General features: G+C 37.2%; 2 protein-coding genes and 1 long non-coding RNA gene across 3 annotated transcripts; all 3 read left to right on the top strand.

Moving 5' to 3' along the window:
* Positions 1-241: 241 nt before the first annotated feature.
* LOC108659316 (protein fem-1 homolog CG6966) lies at positions 242-18,247 on the top strand. The gene is made up of 5 exons (XM_018112175.3): positions 242-976; positions 15,548-15,908; positions 15,977-16,577; positions 16,636-17,479; positions 17,554-18,247. The coding sequence occupies exons 1-5, from the start codon at positions 917-919 to the stop codon at positions 17,737-17,739; spliced, it is 2,052 nt and encodes a 683-aa protein (XP_017967664.2). The 5' UTR covers positions 242-916; the 3' UTR covers positions 17,740-18,247.
* A 922-nt stretch (positions 18,248-19,169) lies between these two features.
* LOC108659324 (zinc metalloproteinase nas-38) lies at positions 19,170-20,733 on the top strand. Its single transcript, XM_018112185.3, has one exon. It carries the CDS (start codon positions 19,900-19,902, stop codon positions 20,662-20,664), a length of 765 nt encoding a protein of 254 aa, XP_017967674.1. The 5' UTR covers positions 19,170-19,899; the 3' UTR covers positions 20,665-20,733.
* A 1,043-nt stretch (positions 20,734-21,776) lies between these two features.
* On the top strand, positions 21,777-23,799 carry LOC149092165 (uncharacterized). The gene is made up of 3 exons (XR_016196210.1): positions 21,777-22,116; positions 23,200-23,357; positions 23,427-23,799. It is a non-coding gene; the product is annotated as an uncharacterized LOC149092165 (long non-coding RNA).
* The last annotated feature ends 4,085 nt before the right edge of the window (positions 23,800-27,884 follow it).

The following is a 27,884-nucleotide window of genomic DNA, read 5'->3' as shown; positions in this document are numbered from 1 at the left end:
GTGCGATGTTTAATTTCTATTACACACGCAATTTCAATGTTACTAGTGTAATGAACATATAATTTGTAGAAATTGTATAAATGATTCGTAATAATATTTATATTTTGAATGCTTTTTCAATCATCAGTATATAATTTAGTGGACATGAATTGTGCTACTTTGGTCGTGAGAATACCAGTGTGGCTCTTTGCTCACGTGCCCATCACTATAATATTATTCGATCACTCTTATAAGAAAAAGTTAACAGAGTTTTTTTCAGTAATATTTTTCTTGCCCGTGCGTGACGTCGCGCGACCGTGCCGCTCGTGATTGTTTGTGTGTTTTAAATAAATAAAATTAAAAATTAAAACGCAAGAAACTAAGCTGGCGCAGAGTGTAAGCAACAGAAGATTGGCGCGACGTAATTTAAATGCAGTTGATTTTTTAACGCGCCGCGCACCCAACAAAAGATAAATAGTACAAAGAAATTGGTCTTCCTGCTTTTGGCCGCCGTCGCCGCTGCCACCGAAGAAGAGTGCGCAGAAAAAATAAGAAAAATGCAACAAATCACGGAAGCAGAGCAATAAAAACGCAGCAATAACGTTGACTGACGATAATTGTGCAATTATTGAAAGAATTGTATATTTATTTTCGGTTGAAAGTTCTTTGTGCGAGAAATACCAACATACATACATAAATACATACAAATAAATTACTAGCAGTTCACATCAGCAATAACAACAACATCCACAGCAGGCAGTGAAAAATCTCAATCTCGCAACCAAACGACGAAAGCAGCAGCAGAAAATTTATTAAAAACAAATCATTTTTTGGCTGTTTGCTAAGCATATAAATTAAAAACAAAACAAAATTCTGAGTGAGGCTTCAAAGTTATTATTTATGTAATATTGAGTCGACAGCAAACACAAATTCGAAAATGGATGACAAATTCATCATATTCAATGCTGCACGCGATGATAACCTGCCTCTATTGAAGGTGAGTACCTGCGCTGCAATTGTCAAAGGCTGTCGATACCACTGTCGCAGATGCGTGGGCGACAGACAACCTAACTGCAACTTGCAAGCAAAATTCATGGCGCAACTCAGCTGCTGGTGCTGTTGCTGTTGCTGTTGCAGTGCTGCCAGCCTTGTGACTAATCAATAAAATTCTACACACACATACACTCGCAAACATACACATACATACTTGAGCTGCTATCAAGCTGAAAGAATGAGAGACAGAGAGAGAGAGTTCAGAGAAGCATAGAGCGAGAGAGTGGTTTGCTCAGCAACAGAGCCAAAACACAAACAAATACAAATGTACACACATGCATAACATGTATGTGTGTGCTTGTAGGTGTATATACCTCAAGCTCCCTGCGACTGTGGCACGCTTTATGCATAATAAAGTTCTTAAGCTTTGACTGCACTGGCTTGACATTGGCGCACTGCAATTGCGCTGTTGCATTTGGCTTCGTTTGCCCTGCCACTGTTTGGTTTGTGTGTGCGTGAGTGTCTGTATAAGTATGTATGTGCAATTTCTTGTTAAGTGTGTATTTATAATTCTTTTTATTTATAAATATACACTTTACAAGTATTTTGTTTGTTTCTGTCAAGTCAATATTTAGTATGTACTATGTTAAATATTTGTCAAAGTTTATTGTTATCGATTATTATGTTTTTTATTCTGTAGAATTATTAATGTTATGTTTAAATAGTATTATTAAAATCTTGGCACTTTCTATTAAAATATAGTCAGCTATTTTGCAACGTGAATTAGAATAACAAACAATTTGATCTGAAAACTTCTCTAATTAAAAGAAACAACAAAAACAACATTAAATAAGTTTCTATAGTATCTGCACACATTAGACAACTATTTTTACATTTTCTACGATACATTTCACATATATTCACTTCCTCTGTTTTGTTATCTTATCAGCTCCAGAGCCAAGCACCCAAGACAACGATAACAAAATTTCCGTCGATTTGATTTGGTGTCTAACCAAGTATTTTTAGCTAGCTTATTATTATTATTATTCTTATTTTTATACATACATACATATATCTGTCTGATGAGATGGCGATTAATATTTGGGCCACGTTGTTGAGCGTTTTTTGACTCTACCTGTGTTAACATGTTAATGCAAACATATAAAATTAACGGCTGAGATCACGTTGCGTTTGGTTTCGTTAAACGTTTCCGCGATTGTCAAAAGCGTCAACTTGATTGGATTCATATTATGTCGTAGCCCGCACACTCCCAGCAGCAGCAGCAGCAGCAACGCCCACCAAGGGGCCATACCAATGTGTATGTATGTACTACAAATATAGCATATGCATATGTGTGCGTTGTCAGTTATCCTTGAGTGCGTTCACTCACCAGCTCCGAAGCTCAGAAAGGCTCGACTCGCACCGGTTTTATTCATTTTTAGACTTCCTGACTGGGCTCGGCTCTCGACTCAGCTCTCAGCTCTCAGCTCTCGGCTGTGGCTCAGGTTCTGGTTCCGAAAATGTGTCATTTGTGCCGACAGCCGATTGATGCGTTTGCTGCTGCCGTTTGCGCTCTGACAGGAAGCAACTTGATTCTCTGTGCGTGTGTGTGTGTGTGAAGATATCCCAAAATAGCCTGCTGCCTGGGCTAAATGTGCTTTTATATATACAAGCACACATGTATATTTATATACAGTAAATATACATATATGCCTACACACATACACACTTATATAGTTCGCAAGGTGCCCATGCAGCCGCAAGAAACTGGTGCACCATATTGAGCGAACTAGCTCCGATCTCGTTCTCGATCTCATTCGTCAAGTGTGCAACAGTTCTAGCAAAAGAAACTGGTTTTTCTAGCTCGACTCAACTATTCATTTTTATGTTTTAGTTCGCTGGCAATAATGTTGGTGTTGTTGTTCATGTTGCTTGCTTTTGTTTATTCCAAAAATGAGATCCAAAACATCGTAAGCATGTGCTTGTATGTATGTATGTATGTACATATATACATATGTATTTATACAGTCGAAGTCCAAGTGCCACTTTACGCTTAAAGTCACAACAATACGTATTTGTGAAGTACGCTACGTGATCGCAGCTCACGATGGATGGCTATGTAGATGAGTTGATGGATGTGTTTTGGTTTCTTTGAGTCGGGCAAAAGAATATGTTGGGGTACTTAAAATACGATAGCGAATCGTAAAAGGTTGTAGGGAAGCTTTTTTAATAACCTCAATTAGCACTGAGACCAGGAAATAGTTGAGCCTACATGGGATTTATATACATAATTAATGTATAATTAAAAACCAGAATCATAGTACCTGTTGCATAAATTTGATTAGAGCATAAAAAACTTATTAAAACATTCTTCTATCAAATTTTACCTACATATCTGAGATATTATTAAAAAAGAAATATGATGAAACAGCTTAATCGAATCAGGAAATTGTCAAAAAGAACCAGTTCAAAATCATATAGCTAAGCCCATAGCAAATTCAAATGCAAAAGGAACCAAAAGTGAAATGATGGAAATTTAGTGATTAGCGACAAAAACAAATCAGCTAGAACTGACATCAAATAAAACATAAATAGAATTTCTGATTGGCCAAAGAGGAAGTAAACTCAAAAATTAAAGTGAAATTCCATTTAGATTATAAAACGAGAATCAATTCACGATTTGCAAAAGTTGAGTGACCCATCCAAGGATGAAACATGTACAGAGCTGAATCTAATATATAAAATAAAATATGCAATCAAGAGTAAATAAATTAAACGTTTTAGATATGCGCATAAATAAGGAAACAGGATTTTATATGAATTTTCAAGTACTTGTTTTAGACAGTAGAAGGCTTAGATTTTTGTTTAATGCACAGGCCAAGGTCAGCTAATGAGCGAAACGAATTGTCTTAATTGCGATCAATAATCAATAATACGTTGGTCCGTTAGCTGGCGCTGTGAAGGACTGCTTAGCGTAACTGAATAAAACGAAAATAAACTAAAATATTTTAAAATTCAATATGCATGAATACATGCTTAAATCAAACTTAAACTAAAAAAAAAAAAACTATGTGTGTATGTGTATGTATAATGTTTGCTAGTTTTTATTTGTAAAACATTTGCAAATTAGATTTTGTGTTTTTTTTTTTATGCCAAGCTTTATGCACAGCCAAATTAATACATGCATATATGTGCCTACATATATGTATGTATATATATATGAGTGTGTGTGTTGTGACTGTTATGTGTGCTTTTTGCTGCTGTCGATTAACAGCTGTTTTTGAGGTTGAGGCTGATTCTTTGCCCCGTTCGGCTGCTGCTTGAGTTTTATTTGATGCTGAACATTTGCAGCGCGAATTGCTTGTATTCACTTTGTTGCCAGGGTAACCTCAAAACGTAAATTTGAATTCGAGTGCCAAGCTTTAGGCTTTAGAGAGAGAGAGAAAGAGAGAGAGAGAGGAGGCTATAGATAAAAGGCGAGACAGCTGCAGCTGAGTTTTTTTAATTTTTTTTTTGAGCATTTGCAGCATCGTCCATTGGTTTTTCTGCTATTTTTTTTATTCTCACTTGTTTGCCATTTAACTACTTCTTGATTATTCATTCTGTCTCTGTGTGTGGGTCGCTGTGTAAATGGAAGGTCAGACCTGATCTCCGGCTCGTTGCCTGGGCTTGCTTTGACTCGAATTCTGCTGCCATCTTAGCATAGCAGCGCATAGAGCGCACTCGACTCGCATGTGTACAAAACATTTACCCCCATTGAGCGCACAATGAGCAAGAAGCGTTGCCAGCAACAGCAACAGCAACAACAACAACAGCAATAACAATTAACAGCATCAGCAACATCAGCTGCTGTAGCAATAATAATAAGTAAAACAAACAATGCAACTCTTGTGGGTCCAGCGAGTTGAGGCTAGGTGCGGTGCGTGCGATAGCGTTCATTGGCATCATCTTTACTATTATCAGCATACACTGGCCAAAGAAGACGCTTTGAATAGGCCTTGTTGGATATTTAGTAAATTTTCAATTTTAACTAAATATTAAAATGAGCATTTGACAAGATTTGTTAATTAAATATAAGCTATAAAACAAAAGATAAGAGCAGAAAATATTGAAAACGAAATTTAATTTGACGTAAAATATTGGAAAGTTCTAGAAAGCTCGGTGTGATTTTTATTTATATAACTACATACATATTTCTATTTATATATTTATATGTATTTTTGTTTTAAGAGATATGATCTTAATTATATAGTTATAAATTTATATTTTATGTAGACATTTATATATTTGAATTTGATATATTTACATAGTTTGTGAATTTTATTTATAATCTTTAGAATTTTCTGGACTTTATATTTCCAGCAGTTGAGTAAATATTTCCGGAAATCAAATTTCAGATTGATTTATTTTTGAACGCTTCTGCTTACATAACACACATGAATTCCTGTGAAATATGATTTCGAGCTTATCTGACAATGCTTATCACTGCGACAATAAATATTAATTTATTATTAAGCGTGCTGGACGAAATGCATTCTATTTATATAGATAAACATATGCATATAAGGTCTTTGTAATGTGTCCTATATGTTAGATAACTCCCTACGTAAAAAGCACTGCTTATAGGAGAGCTTTGTATAGGATGTACTCGACATATGTATTTCTCTCAGTGTACTCATTTACGATGCTGTGCCGTCAGAGCCAATGCCTTCGGCATATTGCGTGCTACTGCGCTACGAGCTACTCCATCTACATAAAACCAACTATCTATCTGAGGCTCTGTTGTAGCTATAGCTGTAGCTGTATCTATATCTGTAGCTGTATCTCCTGTCGGTTGTATTTTGTTTTGTTTGTTGTTGTTGCTGCTGTTTGTCGAAGCGTCATGACTTTGAAGTTCGTCGCACGATTAACTAAAGCAACAATACTCCTCATAACAATGTGAATGCCTTCTTGCTGATTATACGCCCATCATAGGGCATTATATTATCAGCTGCGTCAGGGGCTGAATGCGTATCTAGCATATGTATGTATTGTATATATATGTATAACATATATACATATACAAATGTATGTAGAGATACTCACTGTTTATGTTTATCACTTGATATTTGATCTGGACTTGGTTAACTTAATGGTATTTAGCTGAAGTCGAAATAATAAAAAACATAGATAAAAGTCGACAATTTAAAATAAAACTAAAATATATATATATGTATATTAACATATACATGACATTATGTTAGTACATAATAAGCCCTTTCACATTTGCATAATTAGTTAAATGAAATCTAAAATTATTGTTTCTAGAAATAACAGAATTTATAATTAAATAAATTTGGTGTTGTTGAAAAGTATTTATAAATTAATTTTTGTTTGTACCTGATGAAGAATTATAGTATATATTTATATATGTATATACATTTATATATAATATATGTATATATTATATATATTCCAATTGTCAACGTGACTTGACTTTTTATGTTCAAGGAAATAATTTAGTTAAAATGCTTTGCTGAACTAATTTGTTAATTAAAATTTAAGTGTTTTATTCCATATATGGTTGCTCAGTTGACATAAACAGATTTTTAGTGTCATGTTAATTTATTAATATTTTTGCACATTGAAATCTATTTTTGTAGTTTATTAATGAAATCCTTATATGCATATCTATATATGTATATCTTAATATGTTTTAAATTTTAAATGATCTTAGAGTTTAAAATCATTTAAAATATATTATAAATATTAATTTTATACTATGAAACATTGGAATATTAAAAAATTAATAATGCTTAAAAATATATAAAGTAAAAGTTGTCAATAGTTCGATTTGCTTATTGACATGATGGTTCATGAACTAGCTCATTTGTGTTATTAAAGTGAGTTGGTATGGCTTAATTCGCATTTCTCTTCATTGTTCTTCTTTTGATTAACTGGTTTGGCTAACGTTTTGGAAAATTGGTTAAATTTTTAAACCGGTTCAGCTTACAGCCTTCAAGAGCTGTACAAGTTCTTATTGATTGTTATAATTTGCATTTTTTTTTGTAATTCTTTTGTACATTCAATTATGTTTTATTACATTCTGTTTGAGTGGTAATAATACTTAGATATACCGGTTTTTGTATATTTATTAGCCCAGAGGCGTTTTTTTCCATAGCGCATTAAAACAAAGCGCCTCAAAATTGACCCTGGCCTCGACCCTGCAACGTGTGAACTTCAGCATGCATAATTACATATATATTTACATATATATATATATCTATATATAAGTTACTATATATATGTATGTATAATATGCATTGCTCGCTCGTATTTTGATTGGTCTTGTCTGCTGATATCAGATTGAATGATGCGCAACGTCTCCTTCGGCTTCTCCATCTCCTGCTTCTGCTTCTCTTGCTGAACCCGTTAAAAAGCACCGTTGACCTCAACTGAAGAGCTATGCTTGCCTTTTAGTAGATTGTTGTTGTTCTCTTTTATACATACATACATACATACATAGATATGTATTTTAATTGACACCCTTGAGCGACTGCGCAGTCGCGCCAGTTTGGCCAACAAATAAGCCAAATAATTGAGCAGCGACGTGGCTGATTTGAATGTCGGCGAGGGGTAAACCTCTTAAGTTGACGGTTGAACGCACCAAAGCCAAGCCAAGAGCCACTCAAGAGCTGGGCGAACGAACGGCCAGACATCGAATCTATCTACTACTGCATATCGACATTGAACTCGTTCAATGTCAAAATTATAATAAATTATGCGTGCACGGCAAACAGAAAATGATCACAAAGCAACAACAACAGCAACAACAACAACAACAGCAGCAACAGCAGCAACAGCAACAATGGAAAGTTGTTTATTTTTTATTACACGGAAATAGATTTGTTAATCGCCTTTAAACTAGCGTTAACCTATTCATTCGCATTCGATTTTCGCGCTCAACGGCTCGACATTTTCATAACGGTATATGGCAAGGTGAAAAACGTTTCCCTCGCACTTTTCCGTTTACACTTTCACATGATTTCTAGCGCATTGATGGAGAACAAATGTCAAGTATTAAACACAAATTTTACCTTGTTTCAATTATCTGTTTGTATGTATATATAAATTCATATACATACATATATACATATATATAAATTTGTATAGCTGTCTGGTTTTTATTTTCGACAACAATTTGCGAATTGCAGTAAATACAAATTAAAAACAAATTACACGCACACCAATGCACATATACACATCTTTATATATATATACATATATATCTATATATACACATATGCGGGAAGTGAAATTTTAAATCAGTTTTGTTTTCTTTCGGTGAAATGAGCAAAGTCAAGCGAATTCTGAGGCAAGTCGCAATTGTTTTGTGCCCCTTTCCTGCTTGACTCATCCAAACGCGCGAAACTGGGAAATTTCTAGCAGCTGACTAACTGAACTGCCCAACTGTCATATTATTGTTTGAATAGCTTTTTAGTTATAAAACATGAAAAACAATTAAGATAAGCGCTCTGTAAGATTTTAAATTCAGATATCGAACTTGATTATTATTGCAATTAAAATAAACAGATTGCTATAATTATAATGCAAAGTAATTAGTGTAGAATCCATTTGTCTACATTGTTTTTATTATTATTATGTATTTACTTTACATATAATTTATTTGTTACCTTCGAAAAGCAGATTTAGCTAAGATTTGCTGCATTGTTATATATAAAGTGATATATATAACATTTAAATAAATAACATTTATTTGGTATATAAATGTATGTTTAATGCAATTATTGAAATTCAACAGAGATTTAAGAATATATATATTTTTTGTTATATTATTTTTGTACTAATCTTTATATAATATGAAAATTTGAATAATTTTTACATTTGTTTAACCAAGTCGCAATATAAAAAAATAAAGTATATGTATATATTTTTTACAAGACAATCTTGTTATTATAATATTATCATAACAAAATGTTCTCAGTGTTATTATTATTTTTTTTTTATATTTTAAGCAGGAATTTATAATGAATACTTCATGAATACTTCATTATATATTCCATTTATAATCAATATATCATTATAAATTCAGTATGTTCTCATTATTTACTGAAAGAGCTTCTTAATTTTTGTCACTTCTTCCATTTATTCCTCAGTAATTTAAGCAATAAATACTTTATCATTCAAACTAGATTCAACGAATTTGTTTAATTAGCCTGTTCAATTACCTGGTTATACGTATTACTTATTGACCACATGGCAGTATTTCCACAATTATCTAAACTTTCCCATTGACTAGTGCTTCAATTGGCCGCTGGGTCATATCAATTATCTCTACCTGTGCCATAATACTATATAGCTGTACTATAGTTCTCTATGGCCTGTACTACAGCTCTTCTGGACTTCGTTTGCCACGCCCTTGCACCCCGTGCCGCCCGTTTGTAATGCTTCAGCTAATATGTATATCACACAGTCCGCCCACCTCTCGGCTATCAACGCCCACCGCTGTCCCAAAATTTGTTGACCCTAGGGTCACTTAGAGGTATGTCTGTCTGTCGTCGAATACGATTTGTGCCGGTTGGAGCGAGACTTTGGGGCACTCGTCGGCGACTTGGCGGCATTCTGATCGCCCGTGGGCTGTGACTCATCGGCAAACCGTTGGCGTGAACCGGACTGAATCTAAATTGAATATGCAACCGGGAACCGGCTCTCCATCGTGTAAGCTTAGTACATACATACATACATACATATATGCGTTTATGCATCTGTTTGTATGCTATAAATGCGGAAAAGCAAACAGCTGCTTTGAATGCGTCATCAAATTGTTGTTGTTGTTGTTGTTGTTGCTTGTTTGTTTGAGGCTTCCGTTGAAAGCGAAAAGTTCAGTAGCCCAATATGCTCAATTCCAAGTCGTTGGGGCATGCGATTGGGGACTTTGGGGCTGGCGATGCTATAAACATTCAATGCTGTAAAGCAAAGGCAATGCTCTCGATATATAGTTGAAATATGAATGCGTAAATTTGTGTTTATATTTATTTGCATTTCATTTGAGCTTATTTATATACATATGTAAGTAACATTCATATTATAGATATTTGTCTGGCTGTTGTTGCTTTTATTGAAACGCAAAATTTCACAACAATTTCTAGACGCGTTTGCCAGCTAAATGTTGCCAAAATGCGCTCGTCACGCGCACGAGCTTCGCGAAAGGTAGGGCCAGCAGAGAGAGAGAGAGAGAGAGATAGTGAGTGAGTGAGTGAGTGAGAGAGAGGGAGGATGGGAATGATACAAGCAGACATATGCGGCCATTAAATGACGCAGAAGAATCACAAAGAAAGAAATGTTTGTCTGCGTCTTTGTCGAATTCAGGAAGCAAAGATATTCTTATACTCTGTAGAAGAGCACACGCGAAAAAAAAAAGATACGATTGACTCTCCCAGCAGCAGCAGCAGCAGCAGCAGCAGTAGCAGTCAAGAGAATTATAGCTAGTCGTTGACAAAAGCAGCAAACGAAAAGAATAAATAAATAAATAAAATAAAATAAAAAAAAAATGCCGCACGGCATTCACAAGGTCTTTCGATTGAGTGCTCCCCTCCTAGTGGCTTTTGTTTTCTGTTGATTTTGTATACCCTGCAGCCAATGCCAATGACCAATCGGGCTAGAACGCTTTTATGGCATTGTATGTGACAGGCAATGCTATGTCTATATGAATATCATCAGTTGAGTGATGTGAGTCCGATGTAGGCTCTCTTAATTTCTTCGTCTTTTTGTCAATCAATTTTTCTAATTAAACTCTATTAAATAAAAAAAAAAAAAAAAAAACAGCTTAAATATGGTATTTCTATAATAAAACAACTAGACTCAGGGTATTTTCTAGTCGAGCACAGCTCTCATATATCTATGTATGCTAATATCTTCATGCCCTTGCAGAGAGTATATTAATTATTTGACAAAATTTGTATTTCATTGAGGTTAATATGCAGAATGAAATCTTGTTTAAGCTTAAAATAAATTTTAATATTTATTGTATTAAAAATTTATAGTCAGTTTTCGGAAAATATTATACCATCAAGACCCAGATTAATAAATCGACTTAAGATAAATAATCTAATATAACTGGATCAAATAGTTTTTTGGTCTACCATAAATAAAGTCAATGCAAAATCAAGAATTCGATTTGGAAAAAAAAAAAAAAAATCATGCGTCATAAATTATGATTATCAAGTTAATGTATTAATGAGGTATTATCTCTGATACTCGCAGCCTATCATAAAGTAATGTTATCAGTAGAAATGTTATCTGTTTTTTAATACATTTATCTATTTGCTTGCGAGCGTATTTGATCTTCGAATACCAAAGCTATCAGCTCTTTCATTTCTTTTTCTGTTTATGGGTTTTTATTTTTTGTTTGTACTTTTATTTGTATTTCTGGTTCTAGGCAACTGTCAGAGACGTTGTTCTTTTTTGTTTTTTTTTTTTTTCGTCTTGGGGGTTTTTTGTTTGACGAATGCTCTAATTGAGATTGATAAGTCAAGTTGCCAAGTTCTGTGTATTGCTCTATAGTACGTAACAGCCCTGGTGCCCCGTTTCAAGGTTTTCTCTAATCATTTTATTTCCTATCGTTGAAGTGCTTGATGCGTGTGCGACTTTTTTCAATGGAGGAAGTAAACAAATGTTTGATAGCCAAAGATCGAAAACAGAAATGTCAGACACGACTGCTGTGGGAATGTTCGCTTGAGAACTGACTAGACTAGGGGCGTATAAATCTGAGTCCATTGAAATGGTAAACAAGGGGTATGATGTTTTTATGCATAGATATGCAATAGGCGACGGAAGGCGTGGTTGAGCAAATAAATTTTATATAAGCTGGATCAGTTTCTGAAAGACTATCTGCTTGTTTATATTATAATTGCGTCGATCTTGACAGCTATTGGGATTATTGCTTATAGACTAGTTGTGCATTATTTTATATACAATTTTATTCACTATTGTTAATATTTTTAATTCACTTTAAAGCGGTTTCATAAGGAATAATCTATGAATACTTTGCAATATTTAGTCTTAAGCCTGCATAAGTATAAAAATATTAATGTTTATTTATATACTTATGTATTATTATATATTCATATATTAATTCATGATATATTTATATAATTTTGTACTCAAAATCTTAGATCTGGAAACAATTCTCTTCTAGCTGACAGCTGTGGAAATTATAGATAGTATAGTTCAGATGCTGCGCAGTAAGCGAAGCACGTGCTTCTATTAATGTGTGAAACTGTGTGCACATATTTGTCCAGAGTATTAGGTAATCGAGCACACCCGATACTCGCCTATTGACTCTGATATGCATCTGGAAATCATGCCTCAGATGCTGTTGCAACGAAAGATTGCATTCAAAATGGAAAAACTTCTAGTAAACTGGATGCCCAGTGAAATCATGTTGACCCCGCTTTGTGCGAACGTGCAAATTTCTATATTGTATTATTTTCCTATCAATATTTAATTATCATTGAAGCTCAACGTCAGCTGCTAAAATGACGCCGCAACTGGTTCAATAGACGTCGAATCGGCAAATCAGAACTGAGCCAGACTGTCTCTGCCTTAGCCCAACTTTTAATGCTTGCGAATTGCTGTGCACAATATTAATTCGAATTGAATGACATTAAGTATGTGTATATAATATATGCATATATAATTTTTAATAATTTTTCATTTTGCTAGGCATTATAAGTAGAGAATAATAATAGAAGAGAAGAGAGCTTAACTCGCGATACTTTATGCTGATTTATGATCCAATCAAACAAGTTTTTCTTATATTAATTCATAACTGATTGTTTCTTTTTTTCCTTTTCTTATAAATATATATTTTTATAATATCAGTACTGTATCAGATTACGAACGTAATTCCGTTGACATTTTGCTAGAATCATTTTCATATGATTTTCATTAAATAGTAGAACGTCAATGCTCTAACTACAGTCAACACTAATTAAGAGTGGCATTTATATCAATTATATATGTGTCTGTTTACCTTATACCAATTGCTCATTCGCTCACCTGTTCACATTATAATCGCGGCTCGACACGTGCGTCAAGCCAGCACACGCATCGCATCGCAGTCCACAGGTGTCTCCACCCATAGCATAATTAACATACAGCGAAAATAAAACACGTTTGACATCAATGAAATTCAATTTAAAATTGGCATGCACAAAAAAAAAAAAAAACAATTCAAATAAACTTGAAGTGAACAGGTAGCAAACGATTATTTTTTTTTTTTTTTTTTTTTTTTTGTAAAAATTTTTATATTTTATTAACAAGCTTACTGCTACCATAATGGCAACTTAATCTAGTTCTACATTAAAAATAATAACAAAAAGATCTAGACTTAGATTATATATTTATGTGTTAATTTTTAATAATAATAATATTGGTCATAACCTGGCAGATATACTAAAAAGCCGGGTCGCATGTGCGTCTCAGTAATGAGCATTATATCTATTGTATTGGCACTTAGGAATAGTTTTAGCTCTTCAATGTTCTTCGCTAAGCCCCTTGCATTCCACAATCCAATTTTTATTTGTGGACTGTTCATTTTGAGATCAGTTTTAGAGCCAGGTCACGAAAGGCTTTATTTGCCTCAATCGAATCCTGCATTAGTTTGAACAGTTGATCCATTCTGCTGTTTAGGTCAAATATAGCTTTTTCGAGCTCTTTGAATTTGCTACCAAATTGCTCATACTCAGGGCAATCTTGCACCTGTGAGTTGACGCGTGCTGCGTTCGTCTTATTATGTTTCGGTCCACGCTGTCTAGTTATGTCAGCATAGGAGAATCCACCTCTAACTGTAGCATTAGGAATGAATTGAGCTTTGACCGATGGTTTATTACTTTTGCTGCCGTTTAGCATCCCTTCTTGAGGCAATCTTGCTGGCGGCTTAAGTTTTTTGCTCAGCTCAATTCTGACTGAACAGTTTTTGTAGCTAGATATGTGATCGCCACCGCAGTTAGCGCATATCGATTCACTGTCTAGCCTGAGGTCGCACGAATCCGACCCTGTGAGATGATTGCCTGAGCACTTTCCACAGACTGGCTTTTTAAGGCAATAATTTCGGGTATGTCCAAAGTCCTGGCATCTGAAGCATTGCACCAAGTCAGCAAACGATTAACGACGATTTGATGCCCTAAAAGTCAAGAGGAAAGCTTCAAAATAAAGTGAACAGAATGATGGAGAGGAATAAAGAGAGATGGGTAGATAGATAGAAAGAAAGAGAGAAGTAGATATACAGATGAAAAGAGAATAGAGGGGCGAAAAGAGAGAGGGAGTGATAGAGAGAGATAGAGATAGTATTAAAGAGAAAGGCAAGGAGAGAAATAGGTAGATAGACAGATGGAAAGAGATAGAGGGACGAAAATAGATAGAGAGCGATAGAGATACTAATAAAGAGAGAGAGAGAGAGAGAGAGGGAGGGAAATAGAGAGAGATATATTTAGACAGGAGGAAAAGAGACAGAGAGCGAGAGAGGGAGGGAGATAGACATTTAATATATACATGTACTGTATAAAATAACTTGTAAAAGGAGATAGACATATTTAATATATACATGAACTGTATAAAAGAACTTTTAAAAACAAAAGCTGTTTACTTGAATATTTTTACTACAAAAACGTGTTGTTTATTTTATAATTCAAAATAAAGTTACATAAATTATACTGCTTTTTTTTTTCATTTCTATTAAAATAGTCAATCGATCGTGCCGCTATAAACAATTGTAAAATATACACAAAATAGTCGTCTAAGGAATTTCCATATGATTATAATAAAGAATAAGTGAAATTAATTGATTGTGTTTTCTTACTCATTCCATTATTTTGTTCCTGCAGCCTATATAGATTTGAAAAGTATTATTTATACATAAATTTTGCACAGTAATTTGCAAACAATTTCTAATTTTAATTAACACTTGATTTATTTGCATTTAAAGTCTTTTGCGTAGTTAGTGAAATGTATATGTATGTATATATTGGCGAAAGACAACGAAATATAAATGAGATATACATATATAATATGAATATCTTGATCCGTTTTGTTTTGCCAATAAATTCGTCATGGTCCCATTGCATTTCGAAAAATTCTTTGAACCAGGTATAAACATTGTGCATGCATGTACATATGTATTTTATATATATATATGTGTATATGTATTTTATATTTACATGTATTTTGTACCTTTGAATTGAAGGCAATTTCTTTTGGCAAATGTTGCGCCAGCATTGCAACATTAGCCATCATGTTGCAGCAACAAATTAGTTGAGGGAACATTTGTGTGCAGCAACATTTGTGTGGAACTCATGTTGCAGCAACATTCTGGTTTGAGCATGCAAGCTTGGAGTTGCTTGAATCCTCACATGTTGCAGCAACACTATGCGCAGCACATGTTGCGGCAACATGTGTACATTCGCTTGCATACTAAATGAATTTCTTTGGTCTAATAAGTAAATGTTTTTTATAGTGCTCATATTTATATTTGAATATATAAAATTATTTTTGATTTTTTTTATTTTTTTTTCAGAATGTGCTGTACAACAAGAGCCCTGCAGAAATTTCGGCTTTGATATCGGCTAAAGTGAATGGAGCCACACCGCTGGTCATCTCCTGTCGCAATGGACACTACGACATTGTAGAATATTTATTGACAAAGTGTCGCGCCAATGTGGAACAGGTGGGCTCCGTGAGCTTTGACGGCGAGCCCATTGAGGATGCGCCGCCATTGTGGTGCGCCGCTGCAGCGGGTCATCTGGGCATTGTCAAGATGCTGGTGCGTCGATTCGCCAACGTGAACAGTACGACGCGAACGAACTCGACCCCGCTGCGTGCCGCCTGCTTCGACGGACATTACGAAATTGTCAAATACTTGGTACACCACGGCGCAGGTGAGTAGAAGCGTTGACTATTCTCTGTCATGGCAAATCGATAATTGAGATTCGCTTGCCGCTTGCAGACTTTGAGGTGGCCAACCGGCACGGGCACACCTGCCTAATGATTGCCTGCTACAAGGGACACTATCGCATCGCCCAGTATCTGCTCTCGCTGAAGGCGGACGTGAATCGCTGCAGCATCAAGGGCAACACGGCGCTGCACGACTGCGCGGAGTCGGGCTCGCTGCAAATACTGCAGCTGCTGCTGAAGCATGGCGCCACCATGGACGTGGACTACTATGGCATGACGCCACTGTTGGCCGCCAGTGTGACCGGACACATGCCCATTGTGGAGCACCTGATAACGCTGCCGTGCGTGAGTCGGATGGCGAGAATCGATGCACTGGAGCTGCTGGGTGCGACATATGTGGACAAGAAACGTGATATGGCCGTTGCGCTGTCGCTGTGGCGGCGAGCGCTCGAGGAGCGAGCACAGGAGCCGCAGCTGCATAAAAAGGTGCAGGAACCGGTGCCGGCATACGAGATGGTCACCGAAGTGACCACCATCGAGGAGTTGGAGGAGCTGGTTCTCGATCCGGATGAGATGCGCATGCAGGCGCTGGTTATCAGACAGCGCATTCTAGGACCGACGCATCCGGACACCAGCTACTACATACGCTTCAGGTATGTTATGCTTAACTTGGCTAACATGGTTAATAATCGATTCCCATTGGTCTTGCAGGGGCGCACACTACGCAGACGCTGGCCGCTTCGATCGCTGCATTGAACTCTGGTCATATGCTTTGACTATGCAACAGAAAATCTTGCAGCCACTGAGCCCCATGACCCAATCCTCGTTACTTTCCTTTGCCGAGCTGTTCAGCTTTATGCTGGTCGAGGCGGGGCGGCTGTTGCCGCGCGGACGGATCGTGCCGCCCATTGAGGCCGATGGCATGCTGACCATCTTTCACAAGGCTGTGCTGGAGGTGGAGCGTGGTCAGGCATTTACATTGGAGCAGCATCAACATCAGCAGCTGCTGCCCAGCGGCAACAAGCAGCTAACTCAATCGCCATCCTCATCATCGACATCATCATCGTCCTCCTCCAGCTCCTCATCATCGTCATCATCATCGTCAACCGCCAGCTCAACGTCAGCGTCATCGTCGACCACGCTGTTGTCGGCGCACCAACACGACTGCAATCACGATCCCAATGCACTAAGTCGCACTCTGGTCAGTGCCCTGCACATTGGTTGCCTGCTCAGCTCACTGCTCGACTCGGACAGCTTCTGTCCGGAGATGCGGCGTCAGGTGATGAACGCCCTGTACCGCCTCAACCGGCTCAATGTGCACGTGCGCTTTGGCCGCACCGCCCTGCACTACGCCTGCTATCGCGAGGGCACGCTCGTCGGCCGCTATCCCTCCTGCCAGTTCCCGTCTGTGTCGCTGGCCAAGGCGCTGCTCGAGGTGGGTGCCGATCCGAATGCCGTGGACGAGTCGGGCAATACGCCGCTCCATCTAGCCGCCACACTCCAGCCCTATATCCAGCCATTGGCACAGACCTTGCTCCAGGGTGGCGCACATCTGGTAAATATAAATTGTTAAATATAAATATGTGTATAGTCAATCTAATCAAATGCCGCCCTCTCTATACGACACAGGACACAAAGAACGATGCTGGCGAGACGTTCGAGAGCCTGCTGGCGCCCACACCTCTGCACAAGATCATCGATCCCATGAAGTATACGACGCTGGCGTGTCTGGCGGCGCGCACCATCAAGCAGCACAGCCTCCAGTATGAGGGCGCTGTGCCGCGAGCGCTGTATCAGTTCATCGAGTTGCATTAGGCGCTGGAAGGCAGCGGCGAGAGAGCTACTATTAGGCTGAGACTCGTTGATTCACATACAGACGAACAGTCAGAAGACAGACAGACAGACAGACAGACAAACAGACAGACAGACAGAACTCCCGCCCGCCCGCCATCGTAGCCATGCCACGTGGATAGACATAATATAGCAACTACCTATTACTACTACTATTACATTTAAATATAGAGCTGAATGGGAGAGCGTTACTAATGACTAGGAACTGATTTGTGATGTTTGCAAGCGAAGTGACCAATCCTGGTGCAGGATACGGATTGACAACGATGATGATTAACGATTGACGATGATGACACACTGTCAAATAAAACAACAAAAAAACAACGACAAAAAAACAAAAAAAAAGTGGAAACGACAACTTAAATTCGCTGTTTATAATTTTGCTTGCAAAATGTGTTTTTATTGTGTTCTTGCTAATTTCTTTTATATGTATGAACTATGATAATAATAATAATAATAATAATCCTAATAATTATATTAATAATAATGATTATGATAATGACAATGATCATGAATGTCGGGCAGCTAACACAATTGCACGCCTCCTTTGGGCTGCAGCAAAGTCCTCATAGTTGCCGCGACCACGCCCCTTGTCGTGTGTTTGATGATTATTATGCATATTTAGCATGTACGATAATAACACTGTCCTACCCTCAGAATCCCGACTGATCCGTTTGCCAGAGCAATAAATGATAAACTAAACGAGAACAGAGTTTGGAACAATTGCGATAATTAAACGATTCCTTTTTCTATTTCTATTGTTTTCTTTCTGTGCACTCAATGACGAGGCGATAACGGTACACGGCTTAAGCCACTGAGCTAATTGTCATAACATATACATATACGATAGGAGTATGCATACAAATATACGATAAACATTTACATACCTATACCTATACATATACATAGTAGGCGCACTGTAAGGTGTTAATATTATCAAAGCAGAAAACACGCCAAATAAGTTGTTGATGGCCTTTTGTTGTGGCAATTGCCATTGTATTATTATGTATTTGGGCGCGTCAAACAATGTGCACCTGCCTGAAACAGACTGCTCAGAGCCAGTGTACACTGGTGGCGAAAAGAGTTGGCCAGCTGCAAATGAATTGATTCTTAGTGGCAGAAGATTAGGCAATATCTTTTCTGTTCATTAGTTTTTTGATTTGAGTAATGCTAGCACAATTTTTTAAAGCATTTTCATTTGATTCTTAGTGTTTTATTTTCATTTCAAACATTGTTAAAATTTTAAATCCATATCGTTTTCTTAAAGTTTGATATATTGATGCAATCTAGGTGTAATTTATAGTCGAAATTTCATTTAAATGCTGAACTATTATGTCAAATTCAAAAAGTTATTTGTGTTTTCTAGCAATAAAAATTTAATAAAAGAAAATAAAAAAAAATATTTTTCTACTGAAAATAATTTCTATAAAATACACTTGATCTTAATTGAAGTAAAATGCTTTAAAAATATTAGAGAGAGACTTAAATTTCAGCTGTTTAGTCGAACTGTTGTAGCGCGACACTTTTGCTGGACGGCAGTGTAGGGCCAACATGATTGAATTATATTGTCATGCATACGAAAACGATTTATGTACGTAGATTTACCTACAATCTGTGCGCGTGTGTATGTGTGTGCGTGTGCGTGTGTTGGTGTATGTCTGCGCACTATATAAATATTATATCTATGTTAAATTATGCAAATTGTAGTATAACCTAGCCTAGCTAAGTAAGTCGCAGCAAGCGAGTAATTTCGAATTTCGGCACCGATGCGGGGGTGAGGAGACACTACGTTTATCGAGAGCGGGAGAGGGAAAGAGACAGAGGCAGAGAGAGAGAGAGAGAGAGAGAGAGGGGCTTAACTATAGTTGCCTAAGTTCAATGTGTTTCTTATACTAAGTTGTTAACAGTCTGAATATAAATATATACGTAAAGATATACATATGCATGCATATGTGTGCGTGTGCGTCCATGTTTATCTATGCATGTGAAACGCTAGTTTACACACTTTCAATGCAAAAACCCAAAACAGAAAACTGATAAATTATATTTTAATGAAACATCAGCAATGCATTTTGATTCGCGCCTATATAAAACCGAAAGTTGATTCCACTGCATTGGAGCAAGATGTCAGTTAAGTTTCTATTGCTTGGCCTGCTGGCAGGAGTCGGTGCATGGGGCACGGAGTACTTCGAGAACTACTACAACGAGATCGACGTGGACGATGAGCAGGCCGAGGTGAAGACCCGCAATGCGATGTCATCGCCCCGGCAGCTGTGGCCCAGCACGAGGATCTACTATCGCATTGCCAGCGACTGTAGCCCGGAGGAGGTGGCTAATGTGCACACGGCCCTGGCCACGTTCAACGAGCAGAGCTGCCTGCAGTTCGAGGAGCTGAAGGGCCCGGCTCCGCCCGGCAGTCGCTATGTCCACTATAAGAAGTCGGAGAGGCTCTGCGGCACTCGCATTGGCTACAATCCCCTTCCGGTTCTCGGCTCCGGCTCGCACGATGTCCTGCTCTCTCCGAAATGCATGGCCGTGCCGGGCATTATACAGCACGAAACACTGCACGTGCTGGGGCTCTACCACGAGCAGAGTCGTCCCGATCGCGACGAACATGTAGCTATCGATTACGATAACATTCCGCGCAAGTACTGGCCCCAGTTCATGGCCACCTCCTCGAGCACCACGACCACATACGACGTGCCCTATGACTTTGAGAGCGTCATGCACTATCCGAAGAACGCCTTTGCCACGGATCCCAGCAAGCCCACCATACGCGCCCTGGTCGATGGGGTTCCCACGGAGCGAGAGATGGGACAGACGGTGGGCCCCACCGAGGGCGATTTATTCAAAATACGCAAGATGTACAAATGCGATCTGACTCTATAATATCACAATAGACAAAAGAGCGAGATAGAAAGAGAGAGAGGGAGAGATGGAGATGGAGAAAGAAAGTTGGCAATAAATTTTAAAAATTTCGTTAATTACGCATTTTTTTATTATTCATCTGGTTTGGAAGGAAAAACAAATGTGTTTTAGTCGAAGCGAAATGCCTGGAGCTCTATTTGGTATTATCCTATTTGTTGACCAAGGTCATATTAGATGCCCGCTTTGCTTATTACATGATTCGATTATTAAGCCGATTAGGCATGGTATATGGAGAAATGTATAGGATTTTATACGATTCAATTAATTTAAAAATATAATAAAAATAATAATATACAAATAATAATTTTCTTCATATATTCTTTATTTTATATTTTTCTTATTGTTACAAATTCAATAATATAATATTTTTTAATTATTATATATTTTTAAAAATTAAACAGAATTCGTTGTTTATTTACAAAATATAAAATATATTTGTAGAAAATAGATGAAAGATGAAATATATTTATTTAGAATTAAAATGATAGATATCTAGAAATTTAATAAATGCATCTAATGAATATGCCCCGTAGACTTTCATCTTCTGATGCCACTGTCGTAATCCTTTTCAATTTTGTGCCAAAGTGTCAAAGTCAGTTAACAGAATAGTAACTGGGGGGCTGTGAACTAGTATTGTAGGGTAGTGTGGGCTTCGGCTTGATTTGGGCAGACAGCCAAGGAAATGAATGTGAGCAAAGTGCTTAACGAGTGTGAGAGCCAACTGTCGTTACCAGTCCACAGATGAGCATGTGTGTGAGTGTGTGTGTGTGCTTGCCATAACCAGCAAATATGTAGCTTTGTGTCTGCAAACATTTCAAATTCGAGTTGAATGCATTAATTGTGTGTATTTTGAAACTGTAAGTGTGTCAAAAAAAGAAGAATAACAACAACAAATGCTGACCATAACTTTGGACTTAAGAGCATTTTCATATGAAATATGCGCCGGCATGGCTTAAGAGAACGCTAGTCACCAGAACTTCGAAACTTTGAATGTCGAAAGAGCACTGGAAGCAAGAAAAGAACGTGTTGCCTATGTCTGGCACCACTGTGCTCTAACTGTGGCTTGGCAAAAGCTCGCTCTCTATCTGGTGCTCTCCTTGCGCTCTCTCCTTTGGCGTGCTTTGGCTCTGCCGCCTCGTTGGCTGTCGGGCGCTCGGCGCTGCCTTGGCTCGTTTGTTGTGGTGTGTTCGAGTGCTTCTTTCAGTATATTTAGTGCAGTCGTGTCGTTCGGTCGTTTCAACGGGACACCCGCATCGCTTTGGCCTAGTGAAAAGACAATTCAGACACACACTGTCAAACAAACAGCCAGCTCTTATACACTGATACGCGCAGTGCTTTATTGTGTGTGTACGTGTGTCTGTGTGCTCTAGGTGCGGCAACGAGCTGAAAGTAAAAGTTGTTCAATGTGCAACGGTAAATAAATAATTATGCTATCATACCAGTCAAGATATAATATCGAACGTGGGAGAGAGAGAGAGAGAGAGAGAGATAATGTCGATGCAAATAAATATGCAACATTTGAAGTGAAGTGCTTGATAATACATAACAAGAAAATGTCAAAATAAATTTACTTCATCTGCTTATTCTGCTCAAGAAAAATGTGTTAAATTAACAGTTCTTAAAGTGCGTTATAACTGTTTTGTGCACAGTGGAAACAGTGGCTCGCAGATTTAATCATACATCCGCAAACACTTCATGCACGTGGGCGAGTGCCTAGCCAAGGGCAGCCACGAACAATATGAAAGCCCAACTTTTTTTTTTGTTTTGTTTTGATTTTGTTGCTCAACCCGAAGGCCGAACCAAAAATAAATGTTGTCCTTTTTTCCCTTTTATTTTTTGACCGCCAGGTGTAGCCCGAAATGCTTTAAAATACCTTCACGCTAAAAAATCAATTCAGAAACAGTTGCCAAAAAAAAAGGGATAGCTATAAGTTTCGACGTTGTTACGGAGCGGGCATCCCTATATAAATAGGATGAAAACTGTTGTAAAACTATTTAATTTTTAATGAATACGTAATTCCAAATGTTTTACGCTAAGAAACATTTTCGATGCTGTTTTTCAACTAATTTTGGATTAGTTTTCGGGTCTGTTGGCTGCTCGCTTGTCACATAAATTGACGGCAAAAACAAAGCCATAACAATTTGCATTTCTAATAAAAGCTCGTCATTTGGCTCGGACCGCAGACAGGGAGTTAAAAGGAAAATATGAAATGCATGAAGGGTTGCCAGATCTGCCATATACGTAAGCCTGCGAATTACGACCGGTGGAAAAACCACTGAGAGAAAAAAGACTACAAAAAAATGAAAATAAAGTAAAAAAGGGATAAGGAAATTATTTTTACGCCGCATTTTATGCTTCGGTTTTCTTTTGACTGGACGCCATGAGCGTAAATAGCCTCCATACCGATTCGGTGAAACTTTATCCTTTTTTTCTGTCGCTTTCTTGTTTGATTTTTTTCTGTGGGCTTTTAAAGCATTTTGAGGGGCTTCTTTAAAGGAACGACGAGCGCGAAACGAAAAACAAAAAACTATTTAACACCCGCTTTTGCTTTCTGTCTATAGAAAAGTTTAACATTTGGAATAGACAAATGAGTTACAACATCAACATCATCAAGAACATCTAATATATAAGCATTACTACTCAAATTACTCAAGGTAAATTCCACTAGATTCATAAGCTAACGTTAGATAATAATTTCCTTTTTAATCGTTTGGATAATACAGATAATCGTTTAAATGCCTCAAAGTCTCTCACCTCTATTAGAAAAGCAGAACAACCACAAATGGGTTTGATGCCAGGGCGGGGGATTTGTTTCAAGAGCAAGCGCACGTGGATTCTAATTTTGGTTTGCTTAACTTCGTTTGCGGTTTATTTGATGACGAGACACGGCATAGATGCTGAGTAGCAGAGAGAGAGAGAGAGAGAGAGAGAGAGAGAGTGAGAAAGGAATAGATGAAAGACACGAAAAGAGATAGAGGTAGAGGTACATTGTGTTATTTTTATGGTACCTCTGCTGCTCAATTGAATTACGAAATGAGCAGGTAGAAGTAGTCGACGAACGAATACACTTGGATTGATTAAATTTGTTGTACGACATTATGATGACTTGACCCAATTAAAGTAAAGCAATGGAATTTTTATATATAAATGGTATATCTCGAATATATATGGTATATATATATTTATATACATATTGTATGATATGATATACATATGTAGTATATATGGTATATACATATTGTATATATATGACAGAATAGAATAGCTAAGGATCCCATTACTTTCTGAAGTTCTCAAAGTCTTTAAAGTCTACAAAATATTTTAATTATTATGCGATGTCATCGGATTATATTCCAAACAGAGACAGAGACAGGGACAGACAAAGAGTGAGACAGAGATAGAGATAGAGATAGAGATAGAGATAGAGATAGAGATAGAGATAGAGATAGAGATAGAGATAGAGATAGAGATAGAGATAGAGATAGAGATAGAGATAGAGATAGAGATAAAGATAGAGAGAGAGAAAGAAAGAGAGAAAGAATGAAAGAAAGAAACAGCTAGATTTATAGCCGTAGCTTGATTAAACTCTTTGTCCGGACTCCTTATTTCCCCCCTTTTAGCTTTTCAGTTGCACACAATGCCATACTCGAAATACCCCAATTAGAATATAAAAGACAAATTTCATGCCTCAAGTCGTGCGAATAAGTTTAATGCATTCATATACATAACAAAAATTCGGTCTGGTCCACTGCTCCACAGACCCGAATACATAATAATTACGTAATGCCCAACAAAGGTGACAGACAGAGAAAGGCTTTACTTATCCGTACACAGATTTAGCATTGACACCAAAACCTTTTTTCCAGCCTCTTTCTCTTTGTCAACCCTCTCCCCCATCCCCCCAAAAAAAAGGCAAAAAATTGTCAAAATGACATTTTCGTTTTTAATCTGTTTGCTCGCATCGGAGTTAAGCCGTGAATACAATAAATGCTTGGACTTTGTCATATTTTTATTTTAAATTTGAGCATTGCAGCGAATGTTTCGTTATTTGATTTCAGCTTGGAGCGGATTAATAATATTTGTTTAATAATATCAAACTTTACTTAAGCGTTTTTTTTTTGTCCAGCTCTGGGGCTATTGCAAGCATTGTATCATGTGGAATTAAAAAAAAAAAAACACATTGGCAACAAATGCCATTCTCGAATAATTAATATGCAAATTTAAAACAAATAACACGGATGCATTGAAAACAAAGGCAAAAAAGGCCAAAAGAATGTTGGCAATAAAAATGAGCACCTATTGTATTAAATGCGGCCAATAAAATTTATTATGCATATGATAAATGTGGAAATTGCCCAACAAAAGAAACGTTATTAACTGCAACTGCAATTGCAACTGCTGCAGCAGAGGTCACTGGATAATTAAAGTAAATTTTGATTGGCCAATATGCATTGTTTTTAATCAAATATAATTACACGACCTGCATATTTCAATAATTAATTGAAGGCGCAGGGGCGTGGCCAGCGCCAAACTCTTTCGCCTTTAGCCCCCTTTGACAGCTGTCAACGATGTCAATGACCCATATGCAGATTGCTTGGATATTTGTATTCTGAGAGGAGTATGTGGGTTATATAGGGATACAGGAGGGTGTTTCTTGCCTCTACAAGGAGGTAACTCTATGGAACATAGGTTTGAATTTTACAAGTCGATACTTTACTTAGTTTTTTTTGGAGAGCCATCGAACTTAACGAAATTTGTGATCAAGGGAAAATTCTTTAAAGTTTTATTTGAAAGATCTCAGTGGAAAGAATATAGAAGTCGAACTCGATTTTACTCGGGAAGAATTTGCTCATTAAAATATTGGATCACAAGATTTGAAGTTTGAATTGCCCCAGCAGGCGCCCCCTTTGGACTATTTCCTAACGAGGAAGAGGCGAAGTATGACTTAGATTCATTTAATATTATAAATAAGGTATCGAAGCTATAGAATATGAGAAGAAAAAATATAGAATATGAAAAGAAAATGTTTGGAGTCAAACGAGGAATATAAAAAAAAAATTAAAGAGCAAATTTCTGTCTCTGGTTATGTTTCGTTTGTCAGGTTAGGCACTTCTGGAATCGCTCTTATATATAAGATATTTCGATCAACCTATGAATCATATTCTTCTATAATCTTGCATCGTAAAATGTTACAACTTCATCGTGCCGCAGCTCTTCTTCTTTCTCTAGTTTTCCCCTTTGTTGAGCGAGTATCTTGCAGTCAGTTCACTGCGATTGCAGCCTTTTTACCTGTTTTTTGTTTTTGTTTTTTTCTGTTACGCGGCTTTGGCCAACGCTTATTTTAATGGAAATTATAATGAAGCTGTGTGCTTTAATTATGCAACGAATGGGCGAATGGGCGAATGGGTCAGGCACTTACAAGTTAATGCAACGGCAGCGTGATCTGCTTTCAGCTGACTTTGGCTTAATTCACTGCTCTGCTGTCTGTCTTCACTCTCGCTGCTGCTGCTTTTCCTAGCTGGCCACGTGGCGTATACGCAACGCGCACCTTGACACTAATAATGCCTAACAAAAGAAGAAGAAGCACAACACGATGATGATGAAGATGAGAAGAAGATGAAGCCAAACGAAATAGCTCACAGCAGTCGCTCAGCCACTCGCTTACCTTGGCTTACCTGTGCCACAACTGTCTGATTGTTGGCAAGATGAAATGCCATTGGGGCCAGCCCCAGCCTCAGCCCCAGCCTCATCCTCAGCCCCAGCCAGACCCAAGCCAGGCCAGGCCAATTTCTTATGTACGTCAATGTACTGGCAAAGGACTCAGAGCTGCCATGTGGCATGCAGCAGCTGTTCTCGCTGTTTCTCTAAATAAATTTGTTTGTTGCTTTTCTTTTTCTTTTTTTCGAATTTATTCGAGCATTGGACATTTCGTTCTGCTGGATAGTTTATGTTGCAACTGTTTAGGCATTTTCATAAACCGATTTTTTAAGGAATTTAAGTTGAATTTAGAGTCCTTTATGGGAATTACTAATATTTAGATTGTAGAAATATGTTATATATGTGGATTGCAATATCCGGTTTGGCTAAATGTAAAGTATACCTATTTTTATGTATCAACAACTAAGCTCAGTTATTTTATATGGAGGAACTGTGGATATATGTCTATAGATTGTGATATATGTGTGTACATACATATGTTTAACGAATATTAAAAGATATGACAAGAGAGCGTCTTATTAATAGAGTATGTGTATTACTCAAGTAACTCTTTGTATACTCAAAGAGGGCGCTCCGCGAGAGTGAGTCAAATATAGTTGTTGCTGAACGGGATGCCAGGTTTTAATGGGAGAGAATGAGATGGTATATAGGCCTCTTGTCTTTGAACAGCGTTTGTCGGGTTGATTGTGAACGAGTAAAGAAGAAGATGTTAAGAATTGTAAGCCTATATGAAAAGAGACAACACACTAAGAAGTCGTTATGGAGATCTTAGATCTATATGTAGGAATATGAATATGGAAAGCGAGCATACTGAGCAAGCTCCTATATCTTATTTCAGCAAATCTCTCACATTTTCAAGCGTGAATTTTTGCTTCTACATATATACATATATGTACATATGTATATGGATATATAATGGATATATAATGTAAATTACTTATAGCAAAATCCCAATAAACAGTTTTTTGCTCATGTAAGTGATGTATGTCATATTAATATTATTATTATTATAGATTTTTCATATCCAAGCTAAGCTATTGGAAAGCTTTTCGTCCAGGGTATTTCTTAGTCAGGCAAGCCACCCATTGCATTCGCACTAGTTAATTTCATACATTTTTAATTGGTCAATGTTGAAAGAGCATTTCTAATGCATATTTAATGAATGGAGCCGACAATGTCGTGGACTTTAAAGTGGAAAAAGGAAGTCTTTACTTATTTATACGCATTCTCACGTTGGGTGGCTTGATAATAATTAAGGCATAGCCAAGTGAACATTTCAATGTCTCAATTTATATGCCGATAAATTTATGATGGGGTTCCTAGGGCAGCTGGAGACATCAGAGAGCTGAATTTTTGCCGGCTTATTATAAACCTTCGCAATCTATCTGCAGTAAATTAAGGCCCTGTGACCTTAAACAATTTTAATAATGCAAATATTTTACGATTCATAGAATGTTGCGGCC

This window comes from Drosophila navojoa, chromosome 2, assembly GCF_054131105.1.
Source record: "Drosophila navojoa isolate 15081-1374.11 chromosome 2, UAZ_NAV_1.0, whole genome shotgun sequence".
Lineage (NCBI taxonomy): Eukaryota > Metazoa > Arthropoda > Insecta > Diptera > Drosophilidae > Drosophila > Drosophila navojoa.
Note: the sequence above shows the minus strand (reverse complement) of the source record. Positions and strands in the feature narration are given on the sequence as shown.

What these genes read in the sequence shown, in the direction of transcription:
- LOC108659316 (XM_018112175.3), top strand. Translation starts at nt 917, where the DNA reads ATGGATGACAAATTCATCATATTCAATGCTGCACGCGATGATAACCTG. An exon ending in ATAACCTGCCTCTATTGAAG is followed by an intron (nt 977 to 15,547) that starts GTGAGTACCTGC and finishes TTTTTTTTTCAG; the next exon opens with AATGTGCTGTACAACAAGAG. An exon ending in CTTGGTACACCACGGCGCAG is followed by an intron (nt 15,909 to 15,976) that starts GTGAGTAGAAGC and finishes TGCCGCTTGCAG; the next exon opens with ACTTTGAGGTGGCCAACCGG.
- LOC108659324 (XM_018112185.3), top strand. Translation starts at nt 19,900, where the DNA reads ATGTCAGTTAAGTTTCTATTGCTTGGCCTGCTGGCAGGAGTCGGTGCA.